The 27,152-nt window shown below is 39.9% G+C and overlaps 1 protein-coding gene and 1 pseudogene across 4 annotated transcripts in view; one reads left to right on the forward strand and one right to left on the reverse strand.

The window, feature by feature from the left end:
* Positions 1–27,152, forward strand: part of Ccdc170 (coiled-coil domain containing 170) — a 75,655-nt gene that overhangs the window by 25,857 nt on the left and 22,646 nt on the right. For 2 of the 4 annotated variants that reach the window (XM_048799914.1, XM_048799917.1), the window contains exons 4-6: positions 3,658–3,802; positions 6,598–6,783; positions 17,522–17,839. In XM_048799914.1, coding sequence (XP_048655871.1) covers positions 3,658–3,802; positions 6,598–6,783; positions 17,522–17,839 — 649 coding nt within the window. The remainder of the gene's footprint in view (positions 1–3,657; positions 3,803–6,597; positions 6,784–17,521; positions 17,840–27,152) is intronic. The other 2 variants (XM_048799924.1, XM_048799921.1) reach the window with 2 other exon arrangements.
* LOC107153242 lies at positions 21,255–21,791 on the reverse strand (annotated as a pseudogene).

Consider the following 27,152-nt stretch of genomic DNA (forward strand, 5'->3'; position numbering starts at 1 on the left):
GTCCATAGTAGTGATTTGCTTGCTTCTGCCTACACCCCTGCAGCCAGGGTGATCCTGTTACAATATGAATTAGATCATGTCTGTCCTCAGCTCAGGGCTCTCTAGTGATTTCTTTTCTCACTGAGGACAAAGACATAGTAGTATTTTCTATGTCTTAACAGACCCATCCTAACCTGGTTTATTGCCTTTATCTCCTTTATTTTTTTTTACCTTAGATAACTGTCTTTCTTCTTTCTTTCTCTCTCTTTCTTTTTTTTTTTTTTTTCTGTTTCTTGAACTTGACAGGTGTGATCCTACCCCAGGGTCTTTGCAACTGCTAATCATTCTGCCTAGAAGGCTCTTTTCCAGAGGTTACATGGCTGCTTCCTTTAGGCCTTCACTCAGAAGGCTCCTTCCTATTGAAGCCTCCCAAAGTGCCACATCTGAAATTTTACCTGCTCACAATATTTCTTACCACCTTTCCTGCTTCATCTTTTCTTTGCAGTCCTTTTATAACTTACTGTAGGTTTTGCATATATTAATATTATGATTATTGTCCATCTTTCCAACTACAACATACGCTCCATGAGGGCAAGGGTTCTTATCTGTTTTGTTTACTACTGTCCTTTAGCATCATTAATAGGGCCTGGTGCATACTACATGCTCAATAAATGTTTATTAAACGAACAATAAAATGATGTGTACTTAAAGTGCCAAGAAAAAATTAAAAATTGCCTAAAACCTTATGGTTATAGAAAAGTGATAATTAACAATTTCTTTTTTTTTAATTTTTTATTGTTGGTTGTTCAAAACATTACATAGTTCTTGATATATCATATTTCACACTTTGATTCAAGTGGATTATGAACTCCCATTTTTACCCCATATACAGATTGCAGAATCACACCAGTTACACATCCATTGATTTACATATTGCCATACTAGTGTCTGTTGTGTTCTGCTGCCTTTCCTACCCTCTACTATCCCCCCTCCCCTCCCCTCCCCTCTTCTCTCTCTACCCCCTCTACTGTCATTCATTTGTCCCCCTTGTATTATTTTTCCCTTTCCCCTCACTTCCTCTTGTATGTACTTTTGTATAACCCTGAGGGTCTCCTTCCATTTCCATGCAATTTCCCTTCTCTCTCCCTTTCCCTCCCACCTCTCATCCCTGTTTAATGTTAATCTTCTTCTCATGCTCTTCGTCCCTACTCTGTTCTTAGTTACTCTCCTTATATCAAAGAAGACATTTGGCATTTGTTTTTTAGGGATTGGCTAGCTTCACTTAGCATAATCTGCTCTAATGCCATCCATTTCCCTGCAAATTCTATGATTTTGTCATTTTTTAATGCAGAGTAATACTCCATTGTGTATAAATGCCACATTTTTTTTATCCATTCGTCTATTGAAGGGCATCTAGGTTGGTTCCACAGTCTTGCTATTGTGAATTGTGCTGCTATGAACATCGATGTAGCAGTGTCCCTGTAGCATGCTCTTTTTAGGTCTTTAGGGAATAGACCAAGAAGGGGAATAGCTGGGTCAAATGGTGGCTCCATTCCCAGCTTTCCAAGAAATCTCCATACTGCTTTCCAAATTGGCTGCACCAATTTGCAGTCCCACCAGCAATGTACAAGTGTACCCTTTTCCCCACATCCTCGCCAGCACTTGTTGTTGTTTGACTTCATAATGGCTGCCAATCTTACTGGAGTGAGATGGTATCTTAGGGTGGTTTTGATTTGCATTTCTCTGACAGCTAGAGATGGTGAGCATTTTTTCATGTACTTGTTGATTGACTGTATGTCCTCCTCTGAGAAGTGTCTGTTCAGGTCCTTGGCCCATTTGTTGATTGGGTTGTTTGTTCTCTTATTGTCTAATTTTTTGAGTTCTTTGTATACTCTGGATATTAGGGCTCTATCTGAAGTGTGAGGAGTAAAGATTTGTTCCCAGGATGTAGGCTCCCTATTTACCTCTCTTATTGTTTCTTTTGCTGAGAAAAAACTTTTTAGTTTGAGTAATAATTAACAATTTCTGAACAGATTTTCAGATAGTTGTACCCACATGACATCATGTAACATACTATTTTTACTGAATAATATATTGTAGATATTTTAAAAAGTCATTATAAATTTTAAGAACCCATTTTATTCCACTGTCTGAAGTATCTCAATTTAGTCAACCAATTCCTTTTGCTTCCTGTAAACACTTAGGTTTGCACCATTAAAAAAAAATTACTACAAACCAAGCTTAGAATGGGAAAGACAGTAAAATAAGTTGGTTATAATTCTCCTATTTTCATATATGAATACATGACAAGGGTAACTCCACATCATGTCCAACCACAGGAATGGGAAGTTATACTCCAAGTATGTATGAATGTCAAAATACATTCAGCTATCATGTATTACTAAAAAGAACAAATTTAAAAAAATAAACCCAGCTGTAATGAATGTCCATGAGCATTCATATTTTCACATGTATGTGATTATGTCCTTAGGGTAACTTCTGAGACTTTAGGAGGGTAGGTCAGGAAAAATGAAAATAGATGTGGACGTAGTTTAGAGAGTAAGATTGAAATCTTGAGGTTAATATACAGGATCATATATGTAAATCGATAAGAATCACAGTATTCACTGTGCCTTTCACAAACCTGAAAGACTGAATAAATATTACCTTTCATATGCCCAAAATAAGAATTCAAAGATATATTGATGTTAGTTTTTTATTGTTACATTTTTCTAAGTGAAAATACGACATGCTTTTGAGTATATGCAATTACATGCTTTGTTAATCTTTGAATAAAGTGAAAAAATTGCAGTAAATACTCAACGTGGTGAAAAGGGAAAGCAATAATCATGTTTGTTGTCTAGGGTACTGAAAAAATGGCACCAATTTAACTGAAATGATTCTAATTTGCCTTTAATATGCATCTATTTTTTTTCATGGCCTCTAAGTCTTTAACATTTAAAGCATTAGAAATGGACCACACCATTTCAACAAACCTATCTGAAATTTGAAATAAAATATTCACAGCAGGCTCCCAATCTCCTGATTTTCTTGACTGGCCAATTACAACACTCTTCCCATACCCTAAAGATTCTGTGTGTGTGTGGAAACTAATCATGATCTTTGCTGGTGACTGACTCTTCTGTCCTCCAAGGGTGGCCCATCCCCTCCTCCCTTATTACAATTCTGCCTGGCTACGCCTGTGCCCCTATAGGTCACTTGAAAATGAAGTAAAGCTTGGTCTTCTAGAACCAATGCATTGGCGCTCTGCTTCTCTACAAGGTCCCAGTGGGGACCTGTGCTTGTGTGGGTTACGATCACACGTGGTAAAGAGTCCACTTGTGATCCAGAGGCCAGCCTCTGCTTCTGCAGATCCCAAAGGGTTGAGCAAAGGAGGCGGAATCCATTCCCCCAACCCCCGGCCCGTTACTAGGTCCGCGATGCCATGAGGATTTCTCTGCATTTGCAGAAATGCAAAGCATACGTACCCAGAAATTGCTTCCACGTTTCTCTGCCCCTCACAGGGCTTGGTTGACAGCAATGTGCATTGTGTCCAGGGGCCTCTTTTGTGCTGAAAATAACAGTTATTTCCCACAGAGAGCTTCACTTCCGACTGGGTTTGATGAATGCTATCTTCTGTGGTGCTAAATCCTGACTTATTTGTTTTTTGCCTGATAGAAAATGTTCAAAGGAAAATGAGGAAAACAAGAAGCAAGTTTCAAAGCATAGCAGGAAACACGAAGAGTTTCTAATTCAACTTCATGATTCCTTGGATCCAGACAAGAGGAGTGAGAAGGCATCGGAAGAAGATTTAATTTTAAAGGTGTCGCAATGCAGACCAGAAAGACTGAAATTTAAGGGTCATTCTGACATGTGACATGAAAGGAGGTTCTGAGGTTGAGTCTGGATAGTGATGGGAGACCCGGACAGTAGCCCAAGCGTAGCATTGATTAAGTGTGTGAGGTGGGACAAATCATAGCATCTCTGGGGCCTCAATTTAAAATTCTTCCTACCATTATTTGGGATTAATTATTCTCCAAAAGGGATGAATTATGTTGTCTAAAATATATTTAGGTTTTCAAATACAGTTAATTATTCATATTGATGATACATGTTAGGACCATGTTTGTCTTCTTTTAGTTACACACACATAAAACCAGATAGGGGTCATTTGGGGGACTTACTGAGTATACATTTAAGATTAATTCAAAAGTACTTTTAAAATTTTACTTGAAAACCAATTAATAAACATTTTATTTATTGGTAGATGACTGTTAAGATGGAAATTAGAAATTACTGATACTAACTGAATAATTCATTGTCTCATAGTGGTTCATTTGGGTATCTCAAGGTATTTGAGTGCTCCTGGTCTTGTTGCTCATTGAGAAACCCTTCTGTTTCCTTGCGTCCTGGCAGACTTCATCAGCCATTCTTAAAGCCACCTTCCAGCTGTCTGCCAATCAGTTCCTCCAGTGTCCTCCCTGTAAGCTGTGAGAGGGTTCCACGATGCTTTAGCACGTATCCATTCACTGATAGGTTTGGTAGCTAAGGATAGAGTCTGCCCAACACCCTCGTGGGCTCTGGATGGCCTTTTCCTTCTACTGTGACTGATGTGTGACCAGGAGCTATGCTGTAAAAGTGTCCTTCACGCTGTGGTTTGGGGGGCTGACCTTTCAATCCCTGTGCTGGGGAAAAGCAAAGGGAATTCAGAAGTTTCTTCTTTGTGATATCCTTCCCTTCATCAAAGATCATCTCTAGGTGCTAATCTGAGTGCGTTAATCATTCCCTTTAATTTTCTGTATTCCTGATGCTTTGTCATCTGGGAGCTTGCTGACCCAGAACAGACTGCCCCTGCCCCCAGGGTCAGCTGATTCCTAGAGATGGTAAAGCACTCAGTTGGGAGCTTGGCTTTCCCATGAAAACTAACCAACCCAGAGGCCACTACCTCATCACCTCCTATGTCTGGCTCTTATACTCTCTGGGCCACTGTCCTTCTGCTCTCAATTTCCCAGGTCCAGATATCAGATGGCTCTGGACAGCCTCCACAGTTGCAGACACCAGAATTATTCAAACTAGCCAGTCCTAAGCCTGCTTACTACTACCTTGCTTTCTCCTTCCCGTACCACCATGACAAAGAGTCTCTTGCCCATGTTCTTTCCACGGCTCCCTCTGCCTCCTGACTGCTCTGAGACTTTTCCAAGTGGCCCTGCATAGCATGGCATGTCTCTTCTTGGGAACCACAAGCAATGAACCCTCTTTCCTGTAGCAATTGTCACCTGGTCTGTTGGCCTCCCAACGACTGAATAGTAATGGAACCTGTATTTCAAAACCAATAGTAGGACTCTGGAGTTTTAGCACCCCATCCTGAGTAGGTACTTGCCTAGAAACAAATCTCTGGCCAGAGCAGGAAGTCTGGTGTCTTGAGCAAGACCACAGACTCACTAGGTGTTCCTCTGAGAAATGGAACAAAATCCCTCCCACTTCAAAGCTATTGCTTTGCTTTCACATGCCCCTGTAAACACATGTCACCAAACACTTCCAAGGATCCGTGGTGGAAAGGGAGTACTCCTAATAATTTACTGATATTCATTCATCCATTTTATCAGTCCTCAGTGAGAGATCGGCGAGGCACCACTCAAGGTGCTAGGAATGTGGTCGTGAGTGAGGCAAAGCTAATTCCATGCTCTCTTAGAGCTTTCTTTGTCATGGGGTGATGGTGGTGAGGAGGTAAATAAGTAAATATAGAATATTATCCTACATTGTTAAAGGTGCAGTGAAGAAAAACTCATCAGGATGGAAGGCTAGAGAACAAAGCTGGTCAGCAGCCTGCGATGCTGGTTCAGGGAGACTGACCGAGGAATGGCCCTTGAAGTGGGGACTCGTGAAGGATGTTGGGGAATGAGCATGCAAATATGAGAAAAAGTGTTCAAGGGGGAGGAACAGCACTGAGTTGGAAACAGTACTGTGTTGGCAAAGTGCTGAGGCTAAAAGGTGTGGCACTTGCATGGCTGGGTGTGACTTGGAAGGCTGGGCTTTCGCACCACCTTATAGACATCCACCATAGGCTAATCCATCCCATAGGCTGATCCTAGCCCTGCATGATAATCAGAGTTTGAGTGTGTTAAGCAGAATTTTCCTAGGTGCATATCAGGAGGATACTTTTCAAAATAGTAGTCCTGTCTCTTCTGCGTCTTCCCTGGTTCAGATGGTGCCTGGTATGCAGTAGGTGTGAGCAGGTGGGCACTGAATGCAGCTCCTGGCTCCATTTCCTGCTGTGACCTCTGTGGAGCATCTCTGGCCTCCAGTGCTCAGAAGCCAGCGCCAGCCTCTGGCCACCAGTGTTCAGACGCCAGGGCTGATGCTTGCCCAGTGGACAAATTTTTGACTCACTCCTGACACCCTTGCCTTGTGTCCATGTTTTGAATACTTTTAATTTGCCCCTGGGCCTGCATCTAATGGCCCAGTTAGAGGCTGCCTTTGGAAATGTGAGCTTTCGAGTTCCTTTAGGAATAACGTTTTTACTGTTTTCATATGATCACGAAGTCCTTGGGCCCAGGCTGGAGAGAGCGGGTGAGGTTGTGAATTTTCACGGGACGGCTGTAATTGCTTTCTCTTTAGCTTAGAGAGCTGTGCAAGGAGATCACATTCGTGAAAGGACAAATTGTTACTCTTGAAGAGTCTCTTAATGTCCATGAGATGGAGGCAAAAGCTAACAGAGAGACGATTGTGAGGCTGGCTTCAGAAGTCAACAGAGAGCAGAGGAAAACTGCCTCTTGGAAGGAGGAGAAAGACCAGCTGAACCAGGTAGGGTGTGCGAAGTGTGTGTGCGCATCTGGGACCGCGTTTAAGAAACAGAAACGGAAAAGCTGTGTTAGACGAGGGCAGCAGGGTCATGGACCACGATTCCAAGGCTGCTCTCAGCAGGAGGTGTGGGGCGACGCTGGATTAAGTGAACTGAACAGGCCATTCGATATGTATATATATTTTTCAGTTGGAAAGAAAGAAACAAAAAAATACTTGAAAGTATAAAAGTAAAGACTCTGTAGAGAAGATGATTTATTGTTAACTAGATTATAAGGATTTTTTAAAAAATTGTTTTGCTTTTTCGAACCAACAGGTAATACGTTTACAAGATTAAAAAGAGTCTAATGTTCAAAAAGATATTCAGCGAAAACCCTTTCCCTTACCCCTCTGCCCAGTTCTCCTAGAGGGGAACTGGCTACAATTTCCTCTGTGTACTTCTGGAAATAATTCTATGCACATGTATGCATACAACATGTAAGAGAAGATGTCTGTTATATGTAACATGTAATATGTATTTATTTTAAAAAATGGCAATATATTGCACAATAATATCAAGAAGGCAATGATGAATGATTTTTATATGATTTTGCATGCTTCATGGATCATATAAAACAGAGTCCTAGAAGAAGTAGACTTGCTCTGTCAAAGGAAATGGGTATTGTAATTTTGAGAGATATCGACAAAAGGAAGTAATTTCCTATTCTAAATTTTTTTTACATAATAAATTGCTAGATCTTTTAAAATTAGCTATAATCTATTTGAGCAAGAGAATTAATACCACGTTTAACACCATATAACCCTTTAATTGTGATTTTTATGTTTTGTAATAAGAAACGAATTATTGGATGAATAATGACAATCTGCTTCCAAAAGCAGTAATAAGTGAGTGCAGTCAGTTACTACAAGTACACAGGAGGGCCAGGTGTGGTGGTGCATTCCTATATTCCCAGCAGCTCAGGAGGCTGAGGTAGGAGGGTTGTAAGTTTGAGGCCAGCCTCAGTAACTTAGAAAGGCCCTAAGCAACTTAGTGAAGCCCTAAGTATCTTACCAAGACCCTGTCTCAAAGTGAAAGATAAAAAGGGCTGGGGACGTGGCTCAGTAGTTAAGCACCACTGGTTCAATACCCAGTAATAAAAAAAAAAGGCACAGAGGAGGCAACAAAATGGCCCTGGTAAAGAAGATGAAGTTTACAATGGAGTAATAAGTGGTGCCCCAAAAGAGTGTCCCCAGAAAGGGTGAAGACCCAGGCTGAAGAGAGGGTGTGACTTGGTCTGTGGGAGAAGGGGCCAGTTTCCTTGGGCCTTTCCTATCTATAGTGACCTTACTGCTGAGCAGAAGCAAGATGGGAAACTGGGGCAAGGCAGTGATCCAAGTAAAGATAGTAATTTCTAATTCACCCCCAATTCCATGCATCAGCAAACCCTCTTACCATTGGTTTTCTTCTCTGACATTTCAACTAGGAACAAAAAGCCAAGACTCTATCATTGTCAACATCTTAGTCAGCTTGAGTGGCCGTCACCAAATATCATAGAGTTGGTTGGCGATGTAGCTCCCAGGTATTGCACTTGCCTAGCTAGCATGCACAAGGACCTGTGTTCGAGTCCCAGCACCACAAAAAACCAAAGCAAAGCAAAACAAAACAAAGCGAAGCACCACAAATTAGATTGCTTAAACAACAGATTTTTATCCCTTGTAGTTTTGGAGGCTGGAAGTGCAAGATCAGGGTGCAGCCACAGTTAAGAAACTGTTGATATAACAGATATTTGTTGTTTTAAGGTTTCAAATTTTGGGCAAGTTCTGCACAGCAGTAAATAACCAATAATCCTCTCAAATCACATTCAAACACCACATATATATTTGTAAGAATAAGTGCTATATAAGAATGCCTTTTATAGATTTTTTTTTCACCAAACTGGGATCTAATCTGGGTTTATTTATTGCATATTTGGAAATTTTTAGTTCCTTTTTAAAGTCCAGAGAAGCAGTGTGATAGTTTCTTCATGATACTATTTGAATGGTTTCTCTACATCCTGAAATTGTATTATCTCAGAAGTAAAGTTGTATATTTTCTATTATACCACACTAGAAAGAAAATGATGTTAGATATTCCTTTATTGGTAACATTTAGTATGACTACAAATATCGTTAGTGTAATGGTACATTTTTTTCTTCTGCAATTAAGTAAGATATCTGGGGTGTGTGTGACATTTATTAATATGGAGCTTAACAACTTCACCAATGATATTAGCATCCATCAAATCTTGTTTGGAATAACTATTAGGTCAGGTTGGCAATGTGGTAGTATTCTAATTTTAGCATTTGTCTTATTAATTAGCTGCTATTTTTCTGTAAAGAAAATATTTCCTTCTTTTTCTTTTCAATTCTATGGATGCATGGATTTTTTTTTATTGTGTTACACTCAATTATTCTTTTTTGTTTTTCTGAATTCTCCAAATTTGTCCAGCTCCTTGTGACCTTGACTCCTTTAGTGTGTGTGTGTGTGTGTGTGTGTGTGTGTGTGTTTGGCACCAGGGATTGTACCCAGGTGTACTAACCACTGAGCCGCGTCCCCAGCCCTTTTTTTTGTATTTTACTTAGAGACAGGGTGTCACTGAGTTGCTTAGGGCCTCGCTAAGTTGCTGATGCTGGCTTTGAATTCATGATCCTCCTACCTAACTCAGCCTCCTGAGACACTGGGATTATAGGCATGCACCGCCATATCTGGCTTCTTTTAGTGTTTAACACTTCCACATTTTTAGAAAGAAGTTACCCCAGGGTCACTTGAAATTTTTAGTTCATAAACCCAAATCAGCCAATTTCCTAAGGAGCTCTGGTTCATTTTATCAGGGACTGGTGCTTAGAAACCAATAGTGATGCTTTAGGTGTGCTCATTTATTGAACATTTACACGGTCATTGTGCTAAGTGCTCCGTGAGGCTATGCACTTGATCAGGTTCACATGGCCGTCACATGGCAAAGCTGGGACTGGAGCCCAGATTATCACATCACTGTCTCCGTCCATAAATCCCCTTTACACTGATAGTCACAGCTACGTCTTACGTATGAGTTTGACAGAAGACATTATTTATCAGTAAGCGGAACAATAATGTTAGCAGTTATGTAAATTTCCTCGGTGAGTAATTTCTAATTCAATTATAATAGTAGTTATTAAATTATCAAGTCTTGAAAATTAGAAAGAATGTAATCTTTATGTGTAAAATGCATCTCTGGAGTTTAGGAGTAGGAAATAAGAAAATGTGTTGTTAAAAAAAACCAAACAGAACTGATTCCTTTTCTTACATAAGTGTCTTTATTGGGAAATGACTGAGGCAATGTTGTTCAGACTTTGGGAACACATTCACTTTGGCTTGAGGTTCCTGCCAAAATAATAAAAATTGTAAAATAAAAATACAGGCAATAAAAAACTTGAGGTCTTTATAATAAAGTGCTCATTCACAGGATTATGACTCCAAAGATTTACTACTGAAAAACACGGTCAAGTGGTTTTACTGACATGTTAATGGCCTCAGGAAGAGTCTTCCTAGTGCTTTCTAAAGCTCTGTTTTGGAGATAGGAAACTTGTTTTATTAGTGAAGTCCAGCTGTACTGCAGAGCTAGAAGTATCCACAGGACTGGGGTGCTGTTTCTACAAACTCAAACTTTTCTGATACGCTTCAAGACTCTACTTAAGTTACTTTATGAAAAGTTTGCATAAAAATCTGAGCAATTTCTCATATATATGATGAATATCTTATATACAAATCTTTAATAGTTAATATTTTTGCTTTTTTTTTTTGGTGCTGGGAATTAAATTCAGGACCTCATGAATGTTAAGCACATTTTCAACCATTGAGCTACACTCCACACATTGAAGTATGTTTTATAAACTATCAAAGGTTGATATCTTTTCTCTTGATTATCTTAAAGAAAAAAATCCAACTTTGAGAAAAGTAGTCACTTTCCCTGCACAAGTCTACACAGTCACACACACATTTCTTATAGACTAATAGAAGTTAAAATTAATGGACTGGAAATTAAGCCTACACGTTGCATATCAAACAGCTCCTTTTCTTTCACATTGTTCACATTTTCTTTAATTCTATTGAGTAGAATTAAAGTTAGGATGCCATACTGGTTTTTGGACTCAGGCTGGCCTGGGTTTGGTATGTTCTGTGTTTTTTTGACTGACTATCCTGTGGCTGAGCCGTGAAGCGGAAAAACCTTAGAGGGACACAGCAGGTAGTTAAGAAGCTGAACTTGGGGATGGGGCTGTGAAGTTTTCTCCAGAATCATTTGACCATGTGATCTCAGGCATGTAGCTTTTCATCTTTGGATCTGCTTTTTTAAAAAAAATCTGTAAAATAGGAAAATAACTTAAGGTTCTGTCTCTTATAACTATCGTTAGGATTAAATTACACAAAGTCATCTCTCAATATCTATGGGGGATTGGTTCCTGGACCTCTGGTGGATGCAAAATCTAAAGATACTCAAATTTCTTATATAAAATAGAGTAGTATTTGTATATCACCTACTCATATCCTCCTGTGGACTTTAAATCAGCTCTAGTGTACTTGAAATGCCTAATAGAATGTAAAAGCAGAGTGGTCATACTATATTATTTAGGGAATAATGACAAGAAAAAGGTCAGTATGTGTTTAGTATAGATGCAGGTTTTTTTTTCCCCTTGAATATTTTTGATGTGAAGTTGGTTGAATGCACGGATGTGGAGGCTGTAGATGGACAGGGCCAACTGTTACATACAGTACTTAGCACATGTCTGGTACATGATTTATACTCAGTATTTTTATTTCTCTTTCCCAGTTATTTAGTCTTATCCAGAGTTTAAAATAAACATGGGATTATTTGAAGAGTGCAGGCCTATGGAAATGTCCCTGGAATTGAGAAATGATTAGACAGGATATGTTACTAGAGAAATTAAGGGTCTCTTTACTCTTCTAGAATCATAATGTTAGATGTGACTGTCAAGTCATTTAGAATCTAGACTGACTCTAGATAATAAGAATTGTCTTCATTAATTTATTCTGATTAATTAACTAACTGATTAATGAACTTACATTAATTTTGCTGCTCTGGGGATTGAACCCAGGGCCTCACACACTCTAAGCCAGTTGTCTAAAGAATCATTTTAAAAATGTCTCTGACCAGCTAGAGTCCAGCCCTTCCTTGAACTCCACGGGCAAGGAATTCACCACCCTTCCCTGAGGGCCAGCTCATCCTGTCAGTTCTAACTGTTTGGCTGTTGGGGTTGGAATCCCTGTACTTCATATCTTCATCCTGGGTCTATCTTCCTTCACAGAGGAAACGGAAATCCCTTCCTATGGCCACCCTTCAAGCACTTAAAAGCATCTGTCATGGATTTTCAAGTCACTTCTGGTTAAACAGCCCCATATCTTCCAAATTCTTCTCACTTGGTCCTTCCTTCTCACTGTCTGTGAGGCTTGGGGAGTTCTACTCTCTGGGTGAGGAATTAAAATGAAAGTAGTTCCTGCTCATAAAATTAAAGCTGTTTAAGGACTCTGAAGTACACTTAAAAATCCTCTCTCCTTCAATACTCACCCCTATTCTCACTCTTACAAAGTAATTCTTTTTTACCTGTTTATCTTTCTTAGTTCTTCTGATAATTACCCTGAAGACCTTAATACATTTTTATTCCAAGTTCATCAATATAAGATAGTTATTTTTGGACTTTCTATATGAAATATGGAGAATTTAATGCCTCTTACTTTCTGGTCCCCTCTTTCTACTTCCTTATTATATTATTGCACTTAGATGGTCAGGGTTTCCATTTTGTTCTGTTATCATCATTAAATCTTCAATGGTTTGTCCTTAGGTTCATTCTGAAAATTTAAAATCAGTTAAAACAGGATTTAAAAATAACATGATTATATAAAACATTCTATTATGGACCTAATCTTTGGGTATAGACAGAAGAGTGGGATAGCTGGGTCAAATGGTGGTTCCATTCCAAGTTTTCTAAGGAATCTCCACATTGCCTTCCAGAAGGGTTGCACCAATTTTCAGTCCCACCAGCAATGTATGAGTGTGCCTTTTCCCCCACATCCTTGTCAACACTTATTGTTGTCTGTATTCTTGATAGCCTATTCTGACTGGCATGAGATGAAATCTTAGTTTTGATTTGCATTTCTCTAATTACTCGAGATGTTGAACATTTTCTCTTCTATTTGTTGATGGAGTATTATGGACCTAATCTTAATATGTGATGCGGAAACCCATTCCATTTTGCCAATGGCCCTCTTGAAAATTCTAGTGGGAACTGTCCATGGTCCTCCAGATACCAGCTGACGGGTTCAGGGCAGAGGGCTTGCAGCCCTGTACTGGCACCCAGGAGCACATGGGCCTCTTGGGCAGCTAAGTCCACTGCCTACTAGTATTGAATTTATCAATAATGAGAATTTCAAACCTAAATTGAATTCTCATTATCTTCTAAGTTTGATGATGCCATTGGGAGAGGTCAGATTTGGGAAAGCTCTTCTCATTTGAAGTAAAAATGCTACCCTGCAGCTTCCATTTCATTAATCATGTTGTGCAGAACAAAGCTAATCCTCCTTCTAATAACGGCCTTCAAATTGTTTGAAGGCATCCACAGGACAAATGCTCTAGTTCTTTTAAGATTTCCTCCCAGAACGTAACTTCAAAATTTCTACCATTCTGCCTATTCACTGAATGTACTCTGGTTTGTCTTTTTCCAAACTTTTTGCTGGGAAGGATAACTTTTTCCTTTATTTCCAATGCATTGTTGATCAGTACTTCTATAAAATATAAAATGAATGACTAGAAAAATCTATTTAAAAAGATACAGAAAGCAAATGTCCAAATTTATGTATTAGAAACCACAGACATAAAATTAAATTTTAATAAATGTAATGAGAATAAATATGAAGAATGGAATTATGTAAATGATACCCTTTTTTCTTTGAAAATATGTGTGTGGGTGATTAATATAGAGTATCACTATTATACTCACAGTTTTTTCTTATATTGCAATCATGTGAACAAAAAATGATGACTAAAATTCCCTGCACTAAAGTTCTACATGCACATTTTGAATGAATTCTGCTTATGTCAGTATTTAAAGTTTGATTGTGACAATGAACTTGCTTCTGGCTTCTTAGGTCACCTTGGATGGACTGTTGACAATGCTGCTTGCAGAAAACATGTTTTGTTTTTAAGACACTTATGGTTGGAAACTGTCTCAGAAGTTTGTTGAGAGTATAAGAGATTTCAAAGTAATTTCAGCAAGCTCAATATGTTTATTCGTAACTTACATCCAAACTGAAACATACGTGTTTTTAAAATCTGTTCAGTCCTCCATTTGTAGATAGTTTTATTAATTTATTCCATAAAGATATAGTTAAATTATCTCTTGATGAAAGAAATAGGTTCTGAATTTTATATACTTTTACTCTTAGATTATAGTCTGCAAACCAACCTTAAAAATAGCACATTTTTCAATGTGTTCCTACAGGGCCCAATAAGGTTCAGCTCACACCATATACCTCAACAAAGCCTGAGCAGAGCCCATACCTTGTCAACAATCATGTCCACTGATCATATGTGAAATGTTGTTACCCATTTATAGCAACAATTTCTACCAAAACTGTACCTATTCCATTTCTACCAGCAATGTACAAGAGTGCCTGTTTGGGGGAAGTTCCTGGGTTTGTTGATCCTAACTGCAGTAAGTAGAACTAATGAACTTTCTAAAACAAATTATAAGGCTGATTTAGGATTGGAGGAATTAAGCTCCAGCCAGAGGTTCTACCCTGATGATAAATAGTCATTATATTTTTGAAAGGCAATTTGATCTCAGTCATATCTAAATTTATGTAATAGCAGTATCATAAGACGAATCAATTGTGTTTTTATTTTTTTTAAATTTTTTTCGGTGGACACAACATCTTTATTTTATTTTATGTGGTGCTGAGGATCGAACCCAGCGCCCCGTGCATGCCAGGTGAGCGTGTTACCACTTGAGCCACATCCCCAGCCCTCAATTGTGGTTTTAAAAGCACAAATCTTCCAAGGCTTTCATCAATTAATGCAGATTCAGCCATTTAATCGGGAAGCTAAACGGAAGGCCTGAGTTGTATTATTTATAAATGCTTTTGTTAGCAGTAATGGTGAAGGAGTCATTTGTTATTTCCAGCATTAATTGGACTGAACCTAAAGATTCGTTAATTATACAAAGAAGGTTTAAGTGACCAGCTTCACTGTCTGCATAGAGTCTGCCCTCATTTGCAAATGTGATGTCCTCTGGGGAGGTCAGCCCTGTTTTATGAGGAGGAAGCTATTTGTTTCTTGCTCTGTGTCAGTGTGATCTGACAGCAGTCCCCAGGTCCTGGCCAACAATGCCCATGTCACATTACTTCATGCCCTGTGCTTCAGTTTATCCTTGAGGTAGTCACGTAACCAGACTCCAGGCCAGTGGATGGCTCCTCATAGCCGTACAGGTAATTGCATTTGCAATCTGAGGACATCTATTTCCATCAGATCAGCCCAGTGCCCCTGAATCCCAGAATGATTAATCAGAAGCCTGGGGAGTGGCCTTCCCCAAGGTCTGTCTCTAGCTGCTGTCCTGCATTTCATACAGAAATGGCTTGGAGTTCACTGAGCTGAAAGTGTCTAGAAAAAAAAAGAAATGGGCCTGCTACCAGGTACTGCTGTGTTCCATGATCATAAGTTAGTTTCAGATTTTTATTAGATATAAATGTGGGCACTCAGGTTTACAAAGAAGAAATGCTTTGGATTCGCTGGACTGTTATGGTCCTTGTTTCTAAGTCAGTGAACAATAGTATGACCCTGGGTAGAAAAATTCCTCAACTAGTTTAGTTGTGTTTATTGGTCTCTTGGTATCAGCTGCCTCTTGATTAGTCTACTTTAAATTGGCAGGAAGTCCATGGCACTCAAGCAGCTGATATTTTTTTTGTGTGTGTATTTTGAAGGCCTTTTGTAAATAATCAGTTACAAATAAAAGTTTGTTGACTATGGAAAATTCCTTTTGCCTTAGGTTTTTTTTTTTTTTTTTTTTTTATCAGAAATTGAACCCAGGGGCACTTAACCTCTGAGCCGCCATATCCCCAGCTCTTTTTAATATTTTATTTTGCAACAGGGTCTCCCTAAGTTGCTAAGGGCCATGTCTCGCCAAATTGCTGAGGCTGGTTTTGAACCTGCCTCCTGCCTCAGCCTCCCGATCTGCTGGGATTACAGACATGTGCCACTGTGCCTGGCAATTTAGGGTCTCAGTTTTCTAAGCACACCTGAGATTGTTGTTTCTAAGTAAAACGTGGCTGGACTGATTATCACTTATACTGATAATGGTTACTCCATCTGACCAAGTAAGCAGCTACAATGTTACCACTGGAAGAGCAATCGGTAACCTGCAAAAATACTGTATTTTTGATAAAGTGTCCTCAAATCTACTTTAGTGGCCATAATTTAATTATCCGTGGGCTTTCTCTACAGAGATGTCTAGTTTGCAACAAGAAAGAGGAAACCAAGACCTTGAAAAGCAAGGCATTTTTCAAAGTAAGCTCCATGATGAGTTATTGCATCTCTGGAAAAGACAGCCTTCTTCTCTATCTACCTCTTATCTTTCAAATTGATGCTTGAGACTTACTTGATTTAAAAAAAAAATCACCCCAAGAAAAATACTAAGATGTTCCTCCTAAATAGTAGGAACTACTGTGTCAGCTAGCCTTTTTCTGGTCTCCAAGTTGTTGGTGAAGATAAATACCATTTAAAACCAGTTTTTTTTTTTTTTTGTGGTGCCGAGGATTGAACCCAGGGCCTTGTGCATGCGAGGCAAGCGCTCTACTAACTGAGCTATATCCCCAGCCCTGTTTAAAACCACTTCTAATGCAAAAGAAATGTTTGTGTTGTAACTAGCAGGCTGAAGCATTTCCAGTTTGTTTAGGTGTACAGCCTGTGATTCAATGATACTATTTCTTCTTTTTTTTTTGCTTTTTCCCCTAAAATACTATTTTAAATTATTTTTTTGCCAGTTAATGAGGCAATATAATAGCAATACTGGTTACTCAACTGCTTAATCTTATTTGATACGAATCCATGTATTTTGGAACGAAATGTTAACAAGTGATTTAAAAATTAAAAGATACTCCTCTGGTGTCTCTTTGGATCATTCTAGATTATGGTGAATAGCAAATAGCAGCAAGGTGCCCAGGTAACCTTTTATATGCATTATATTTTTCTGAATCTGATATTATATTACTTAAGATTATTTTTCTCAGTATGGCACTTCATCTCCTCAACTTTTAATCCTACCACCCACCAAATGGCTAGTTATTCCTGTCTTCTTTCTTCAGGTTCTGTCAATTTTCATCTTGTGTTTATGAGATAAGGGGATACACAGTCAATGAATAGTGAAAGAAACATCCAGGTCTTCTTTATGGAATGATGTTTTCCTGAGAATGCTAGTAGGATTAAAGAAGCATCTTTATTCAGATAATTTTTAATGCTTTAACCTTTACAATGATCAAATTGTAAAGGTTTGATTGTAAAGGAAAATTGTAAAAATGTCTCTTTATGAAGAGACATTAGGGAACTTGGAGTTACAGAAGGAAACAGTATTTAACCTAACTCCTTGAAGTCTTCAGAAAGCAAGGTAAATGGATTGCTGTGGGCCTGCAGGTGTACTCTGCTGACTGCTAATGGTAATGTCTTCACTGTGACTATTTCAGGACTTGCTCAGTGCTATGGAGGCAAAAGAAGCTCTTGAAAGGGAGGTTAAGGTCTTCCAGGAAAGGTTGCTTGCAGGCCAGCGGGCCTGGGATGCCTCGAAGCAGGAGCTGAGCCTCCTGAAGAAAAGCTCTTGTGAATTGGAGAAGAGTTTGAAGGTCAGTCGCGAGGTGGCCACAGCCTCTGAAAGCCAGAATGCCTCCTTTAGGGAGAAGGTCGCCGGCCTCCTTACGGGCCTATGGGGCATGACTGGGTCCACAGAGGACGCCATTTTGGAGAGGATTCAAGAAATGGGCAGCCAGGAAGAGGACGGGAGAAGGGTGAGTGTGAAATAGCTGCTGACAGGCTTCCTCAGAATAACAGACTCATTCATGTAGCCTGTCCAGTACCTGATTTATATGGAGCAGTTAAGAGTATAGTTTACATGGGGTTGGGCCACTTTTAACTATAGACAGTGCTTGGGAAGGACCAGGAGTCACTCAAGTGACAGCTAACGGGGAAGTAAGTTCTGGAGTCAGACCTACCTGGCACTGACCCAATCTCTACCACATTCCCACTCATGGACAGTGCGAGCTTGGGCCATCCTGAGATGATGGCTTCTGAGATTTTGTTTCCTGATCTCAGTGAGGATTAGTGCAAGGCTCACAGTTCCTAATCCAGAACCCTGGGCCCAGTGTGCTTTTAATTTCAGATTTTTTTTTCAGGGTTCAGAAAGACAAGACAGTATATGGAAAGTCAGTAGATTCTGCAGAGCCCCATCACCTGCCACCTTCCTATCACTTCATACCTGTGAGCTACTGGAGTGGGTGGGACGAATGGAGGCGCTGAAGAGCCTCAGGTCACTTCAGGTCAGGGTTTGCGGCTCCACTGGGGCAGGTCAGGCCAGCTTTGTCAGCAAATAAATTAGGAAAACCCCTGCATTTTGGAATTGCACATAAGGAGTTCTAGACCTGTAACAGTATTTGCCACATAACGTTATTTTTAAGTTATAAGATTCAATGGAAAAAAAATTGTTATGAAGTCCTTAACACACTGTCTGGCAAATCACAGAAATTAATCTTAACGATTGCTGCTGTTTCTGGCCCTCTATCTCTTCCTCCTCCCTCCTCTATATTGGTGCCCAGAAGAGTGTTTTAGGAGACCTAGTTACCAAATGGAGAAAGGGCTTAATTAATTAATATCCATGGTGGAAGCACATTTGATTTTGTCATCATTCATCTGTCGACAATTCTCATTTTCTGTAAAGCTTTACTTACCAGAGTTAACTTCAGCACAGCTCTTTAAATGATCATCAAATCAAAATTACTGAAGTTGTAATTAATGAGATGTTAAAGTAAATGATGTCCAAATTTTATGTACAGTTCCACTATGGACTATTTCTTCTGTTGATGCCATAGTCATTCAAAAGGAGAAAATGCACTTTTCCATTTTTTATTGTTAGTAAGAATCTCAGTGATAACTAATTTAAAGCTCAGGGTTGTGTCCTCCTCTGGCATCTCCCCATTTCTCCTCTCCTTATATCTTGCTCTTGATATCCACTGTTTTATTCTCTATCTTTGGCCTCTCCCGTCTTTTTAAAGATTCTGCAAATAAGTGAGATCATGTAATATTTTTTTTCTGTGCCTGGTTTATTTCACTTAGCATACTGTTCTCCAGATCCATCCATGACTGTGGGAGATGACGGGTAGGTTAATTTTTTTTCTAATATAGCAACCATTTTAATATATATGAATCTTATAACATCATTTTGTATGCCTTAAACATACATAAACATTTAAAAAAACAAATTCAGGATTATATTTGTAAATTTCCCTTAACAATCCAAAAATTGAAATTACCTTGAAAAAGTCTCCAAAATTCAAAATACTCTTGAAGGAGTAATTGGGGCTCCCTTGGCTACCTGCACTATTCTCTTTATGGATATAAAATGTTCATACTCACTCAGACATTGCTGGTGGGGCTGCAAATTGGTACAACCACTATGGAAAGCAGTATGGAGATTGCTCAGAACACTTGGAATGGAACCATTTTACCCAATTATCCTATTCCTTGGTTAATACCCAAAGGACTTAAAATCAGCACACTACAGTGACACGGTCACATCAATGTTTCTAGCAGCCCAATTTACAATAGGTAAACTATGGAACCAACTTAGGCATCCTTCAAGAGATGAATGCATAAAGAAAATGTGGTATATATACATGATGGAATAATTCTCAGCCTTAAAGAAGAATGAAATCATGGCATTTTCTGGTAAATAGACAGAGCTGGAGTATATCATGCTAAGTGAAATAAGCTAAACCCAAAGAACCAAAGGCCAAATGTTTTCTCTGATATGCAGATGCTAATTCACAATATGGGGGCGGGTTAGGGAAGAATAGAGGTACTTTGGATTAGAGAGAAGGGAGTGCAGGGAGGGGAGGAGGTACGGGGATAGGAAAGATAGTAGAATGAATCAGACATTTTTACCCTATTGTATATATGACTTCATGACCGGTGTGACTCTACATCATGTACAACCAGAAGAATGAGAAGTTTTACTCCATTTATGTATGATGGGTCAAAATGCATTCTATTGTCATGTATAAATATTTAGAACAACTAACAAACACACACACATGCACACACACAAATGTTCATACACAGAACGCTCCTTGGCTAACCTCCACCCTGGAAAGCATATGCATCTCTAAGAGAAACTCAGTTTTTCTTGTGATTCAATTTACACAGAAATACTTCATAGAGAAAGGAAATTATTTACAAGCTTGAGAAAAACTTTATGAAGTTATTAACGATAATAAATGTGTTTCAATAGCCAAAGATTTTTTTTCCATTTATTTGACTGCTTTCCCTCTGTATTTCCAATCCTACCCCCCAAATCTATTTTAATTCTGGCATGTGAAACATGACGTACAATTGTCAGCATGATGTGTATGTTTATTTTCTAAAGCAAAATTGTTTAAATTGGTTAAGCCTAATGTGCCTCCCCCACTCCCCATAAAAATTAGAATGATTCAGAATCTTTTTAGTGCCTTTGTCTGCCTTTCCTACCCTGTAATTTTTTTCAATAGCTGTTCTTCCTATTTAAAAGCCTGAAATCAAGCATATAGCTGGTGTCTTGTGTGACTCATCTTCAAGTAAAATCAGGAGAAAATGGATTTTGTACATTGTCTCAGAAATGTTTTTGGAGAATGGGAGCTTTACACATTGATGAATCTGTTTGTTGGGGAGACTGCACCCCCCACCAGCTGCTGTGTCTACACTGATGTGAAGGCTCCACAGTAGGTGCAGGCTTGGCCTGGCCATCTCTCCCCCTCAGGTCCACTCCTACCTGCTGAATGGTGCTTTTCATGTTACCCCTTGGCTACCCATTTTCTCTCTCCTGTATTTGCAGTTCTTGGTAGAACTGAGGATACCACCCACACTTCTTCAGTAAGTCATTTCTACTTGTTCCTTGAATTTCTGCTTCTGGCAAAATTTAATTTTCTTTTTAAAAGCTTTTCTGTACCTTGGAGCAGGGTTGCTCAGCCTTGGCATTACTGACATTTTGGACCAAATAATCTTTGCTGTTCTGTGCATTGCAGGGTGATTAGTAATATCCCTGGCTTCTACCCACAAGACACCATTATCATCCCCTCTCCAATTGTGACAATCACTGGTGTCTCCAACCAATACCAAATGTCCACTTCCTTAGAGGAACAGTTTACAGCCAGCTTCCCAGAAATCCTAAATGAGTTTTTTTTTTTTTTAATTAAGTCTATTTTGTTTGGGAAGTGGGCAGGAATCCAGCTTCAGAACTTCTGGAAGAACTTCTTGGTGCCAGCAGCCTTGATGTCCTGAAGTATGTTGAAGTGCACTCTCTTGCTCAAGGGCCTGCACACTGGTTCACGGTGACAAAGTCCTCAATCTGGACATCCCTGAAACAGCTGGAAGACAGGTGCACAGACATGTTTTTGTGGCACTTCTCACAGTGACTGCCCTTGCAGACAGAGTGGAGACAGTCCCTGCAGATCTTAGTGTCCTCAGTGTCTTCATCTTAGCCTCCAGGCCAGCCAGGATCTGCCCTTGGATGGAACTAGTAACAGTGGAGGGACACTTCCTGCCAATATAGATGCCCTCAGTGGCCTCACTGGGTGTCTTGAAGGCCAGACCAATATTCTGGTAGTATCAAGGGAGTTTCTTCTTCCTAGTTTCTCCCGGCAGGACCCTCATCTTGTTTTGAAAAATGGTTGGCTGATTTTGGTAGGCCCGCTCCATCTGAATGTCCGCCATCTTCTCAGCTGCCTGAAATAAAAGAACCTAAATGAATTAATGAATTTTCTGTTTACTTTTTTTTTGGCGGTGCTGGGGAATTGAACCCCAGGGCCTTGTGTATGTGAGGCAATCACTCTACCAACTGAGCTATACCCCCAGTCCTCTAAATGAATTTTAAGATACTATTTAGCTTTGAAATTTCAGGATGCTATAGCAGATATTTATAAAATAGTGATTCCACAATGGCAGCTAGTCGTAACGTTTTAAGATTTTTACTTTAGAATTTAAATTAGAAGCAAATTTTTTCACTACTTTGAGGTGTTTACTAACTGACTGGTCATCTGGATGAGAACTGATTAAAAATAGAGCAGATATGACCATGATCAATTGTTTGTAATTTCTTAAAGACAAATTCATGCAAGCTGGGCATGGTGGGGCGTACCTGTAATCCCAGTGGCTTGGGAGGTTGAGGCAGGAGCATTGAAAGTTCAAAGTCAGCCTCAGCTGACTTAGAGAGTTCCTCAACAATTTAGCAAGACCCTGCCTCAAAAAAAAAAAAAAAAAAAAAAAAGTAAAAAAGGGCTGGGTATGTGGCTCAGTGGTTAAGTACCCCAGGTTCACACGAGTTCATACACCTTGACCTGGACAGCCTTTTTGCTCTGCATTAGGCAAACCTAAGGCTTTACTTCCTTCGCTGGAAAGAGTCTTATTCTGGGGGCTCTGTGGGCATTGTGGAGACCCAGCTTGAAGCCCTAAAGAGCCTGGGATGCGCTCCTTGACCCACCTACTTCTTCTGGTCTCAGAGCCCAGTCCTTGCTGGTGTCACCTGTTCCTACTCTGTTCTTGTCCTGTGATATGGTTTGGATGTGAGATGTCCCCCAGAAGCTCACCGTGCAAGAAGGTTCAGAGGAGAAATGATCGGGTTGTGTATTAACCCAGTCAGTGATTTCATCCCCCATAGGGATTACCTGAGGGGTAACTGACGAGGTAGGGTGTGGCTGAAGGAGGTGGGAATTGGGGTGTGGCTTTGGTGTGTATATTTGTACCTGGAGAGCGGAGTTTCTCTCTGCTTCCTGATCATCATGTGGGCTGCCTCCCTCTGTCACACTCTCCTGCCATGATGTACAGCCTCACCTCTCAAGCCCTGAGGAATGGAGCCAGCCTTCTATGGACTAAGACCTCTGAAACTATGAGCCCTCAAATAAACTCTTCCTCCTCTACAGTTGTTCTGGTCAGATCCTTTAGTCACAGCAGCAAAAAAGCTGACTCAAACATCCCGTGTCACCTACTAAAGCCAACATTTTTCCAGAAGTGCCAGTTGATTTCTGGTGATGCTTCATTGTATGAAACTGTGTTCCACGGTCACCCCTGGCTACAAGGGCATCTGAACAGATACAAGTTCAGCTTTCCCGGCCTCTCTAATTGTATCTGTTTCCTGCCGTAACAAAGTACCACTAACTGGGTGAACTAAACAACAGATTTTTTTTTTTCTTCTTTTGGTTCTGGAGGTTAGAAATCTGAAATCCAGGTGTTGGCAGGGCTGGTTCCTCCTGAGGCCTGTGAAGAAGTCTCTGTTCCATTCATCTCACCTAGCTCTTGATGGCTCAGGCCTACCTTGACTTTAGGATGATGTTCTCCCTTGACTTACATTTTTTCTGCATATCTGACTTTGTGTCCAAATTTCCCCTTTTAATAAAGACACGGGCCAAAGTGAATTGGATCCTAAGGTAATGACTTCATTTAAATTTTATTATTTCTGTAAAGAGCTTGTTTCCAAAATAAGGCCATATTCGAGGTACTGGGGTACCTGGGGATGGTACCCCACAAAAGTGGTCATGAACTAAATGGATTAGGTAGAGTTAGGGAAATTTGACTTAAGTACCTGGCACCTGATAACTTACTTTATATATTTCCTAAGTGAACATTGCATCTTGGATGATCAACAAGAGCTGTTTATGTCCAGAGGCACTGGTGCCTGAGTGACCCAGTAGCTTTCCTGACTTAGAGCCCTTCTGTTTCTGCTTACTTCAATCTCAGAGCAAAATGCCTCTCCGATGAAATCAACAAATCCTTGTCCTTGGAAAGTGAATTACCTCTGTTAGGGCGTTATGACTTCACTTTCAAACACGGTACTGCTGCCTCTTGAAGCAGAGTTTACTACAGTGTCTTTTTTGTTGTTGTTTAAAAACAGGGGTATTTGTTCTTTGTGATACCCACCCCTATTTCCTACACCTCTAGGGTGGAAATCCCAGGCACATTCTGTCGCAGGGACTATCAGGTGTAGTTAACAGACGATAAAAAACAAAACAAAACAAAACAAAAAAACAGGAAGAGGGAAAAGCTTATTGACTCTAGATTTTTCTGGTGTGAAAAGCAACACATGTTTACAGTTTGGGTGGGACACATATGTTCCCCGAGACACTGGCATTTGATGTTCCTAAGAACTGTGTCAGATGGGAATGTTAATTTATTTGATTACAGTTTTGTAAATTTAGTTCTGAAAAAACCCAGTGGTGCCAAATAGGCTGACACAGAAATAAGCTTATGAAGCAAAGTTTCGTACCCAGGGGAGTGTGGGGAAGTCCTTGGATGTTGGCGGCCCCCTCCAATCCGTAATCCTGGCAAGGTAACCAGGTAGATTCTGCACCGTTTAACCATCTCATGTTAGTGGTCTTAGAAATCATATTATGTGAAGTCTCCAGGGTTCCTCGGAATACCATTGGGTCCACACAGGGTCAAGATGCTGGTGGGATCCTCTTACCTTTGATTTGAAAATATTTGTCCCTCCCAGAAAGACTTCTAGTTGATAAAAAAGAAAAAAAAAAACCTCTACAGTTGAAAACAGTTTGAGAAACATGACATAGGACGATTTCTGAAATGTTCTTTACCTCTTTAAGGCAAGGGTGTATGATTAGCTGAACCCATGCCCTGGAGCAGTAATATGGGCTGGGCCAAGTTGTAACTTCCACAGGGTGTGAGACAGGTCTGATGTTGGTGCAATAGAAGTTGTGTGCTTCGCTTGCAAGGCGACCTACAGAAAAAAATGACCACAGAAAAATGACCTACAGAAAAAAATGACCACCATAAGATGTGGCCTCCCTGGGAAGCTGGTTCAAATTGTTTAAGGTTTGACATGTTTCTGAACAATAGGAGATGTGGCTTTAAGCTGGACTCCAAGTAGGCAGGGAGTCTTTCTGCTACTCAAATTTGTTACTCAAATTATCTAAATTGGCTCCTTTAATCATCTCTGAGTTTCAGAGAGGTTAATTACTTGCTTCAGGAAACATGCTGGTAAACAGTTCAGAGGGACTTGGAACCAGGGCTCTCTGACTCCAAAGCTCCCGCCCCACAGTGTGGTCCACATTGAAGATGTCTGCTTCCTCCTTCAAGGTCATTATCACTCCCTAGTCCACTTCCTGTTGCTGCTCAGTGTCGTCTTTAGGATGGAGTCCTCCCTGGCTGATTTCCAGGGAGGCTCTGCTTTCTTCCGGAGAGGTCTGCTGCCAGCCCACACAGCTGAGTGCACACTTCTCCCTCTGCATCTGTTTCCTCTGTGGTCTTGTCCTCTATGCTGGGTCACTGGTGAGGTAGGAGAGGTGTTGAAGGCTCCTCAGGTGGGGAGAGGTACTCCCTCCTGGAGCCTGGAGTCAAGCCACATCTCCTGTGGTGCAGAAATGCTCGTCAAACCTTGAACAGCATGAACCAGCTTCCTGGGGACGTGGCATCTTGAGGACCTTGTTTCATGGAAGTATCTCCAGAGCCTCATATTCTGCAGTGACATCAAGAATTTCCTTAGGAACTATTTCCTTGAATGTGGCTCTGCGCAGCTCACCACCAAACATCTAAGCCCCCACATAAACAGAAAATTAAGTGAATAATAGGCCCCAAACTCTGAAGGCTATAGAAACACTGGATTACAGAGTTTAGAGCGCATATAGTCTAACTTTCCCCCTGGATCACGTCAGTTCATCCTATAACAAATGGTCACGACTTCTGGCCATCTCCAGTGACTGGGAACCCACCGCCTGATGGGGAGTGTAAAAAGAATTTAAGTAAATGATAACACATTCTCTGGATTAATTCTTAATATAGTCACTAAAATATTGAGAATTTTGAATGGCATGAGAAGCTTAAGATACAACTAGGTAAAAACAAAGAAAGCTGCATATGTAATATAATTTCAGCTATATTTTAATAATATATAACAACTTATTTAAAAATATTAATGTTGTTTCCTCTAGGTGGTGAAATCAGAGGAGATTTCTTGTTTGTTTATTTATACTTTTTTTGTCCTTAACAAATATTTTATAATGCGCATGTGTTACTGCTATTATTTTGGGATGGGGAAAATTTTCCCCTTGGATGGATGTGGAATTCCTTCTCCAATTTATACTTGTTGGTCCTCTGTGGAGGCTCTGAGGCAACTTGGATCATATCTAATTGTTCTTCCACATAATAGATGTCCAAAAAAGCTGAAGGGGGCTTAAAGTTCTTCTTGCCTTTCAACATGGTTGTTTATAGACAGGCAAACAGAAACTTTTTTTTTTTAATTTAGACTTTAAAAACTGAAATAGTCGAGATTGCTTCCCTACAGAACGATATGTACATATCTACTATTTTTTTCTCTTTCCTCTTCCAAAGTAAAACATCAAAGGAAAACAAATACATTGCCCAAGTCTTCTGGGTTGTATTGAATTCAACATCTTATGAAACTAGGGTTGAGTTTTCCGAAAGTATATTGGAGGTCTTTGATAAAACTTATTCTCTTGGCATAAGGGGACAAGACAGTTGAGACAAACAAAGAGGAGCTTTGGGAAGGATGCAATTTTGGGGAAATCTGGGGTTGTGGAGAACCCTGGGGAGCTGAAATGGAGGGGCAGTGGTTTCATGAGGTAGGAGAGGGGACAGTTGTTAGATTTTTTTTTGCTGGCTTGATGTTGCCCTTGACCTTGTTTGGAGTCATCAACATGAGGAGATTCTGACATGTCTAACGCTAAAATGACTTTATTGCCTGTGTCCTGCAAAGTCAGCACCCCTGGAGTTTAGGGTGTGATAACTGATACAAGGTTGAAGAAGTTTGAAAAAAATGTTTCTGCACTTGAATTCCCTGCAATGTCCTAAGGTTATTTATCAAGATCACCTTGCTGTGTAATCTTCTGTCACCTGCGTGTGGTGGCAGAGTTTCTCTGGGGAATGACTCTTGTAGATTTTGGAAAGTGCTTTTATTCACCCTCTTTTTCCAACTAAAACTTCAAAACTTCTAAATTAATGACAGTTTGGGAGGTAAGTGGATATCATCTGTAAATACTTATTGATTAATCTGTTGAATTTATGCAAATTAAAAATATGTGTCAAAGATATTTTATTAGATAATGAAGG

This window comes from Marmota marmota, unplaced genomic scaffold (assembly GCF_001458135.2).
Source record: "Marmota marmota marmota unplaced genomic scaffold, marMar, whole genome shotgun sequence".
Classification (NCBI taxonomy): Eukaryota; Metazoa; Chordata; class Mammalia; order Rodentia; family Sciuridae; genus Marmota; species Marmota marmota.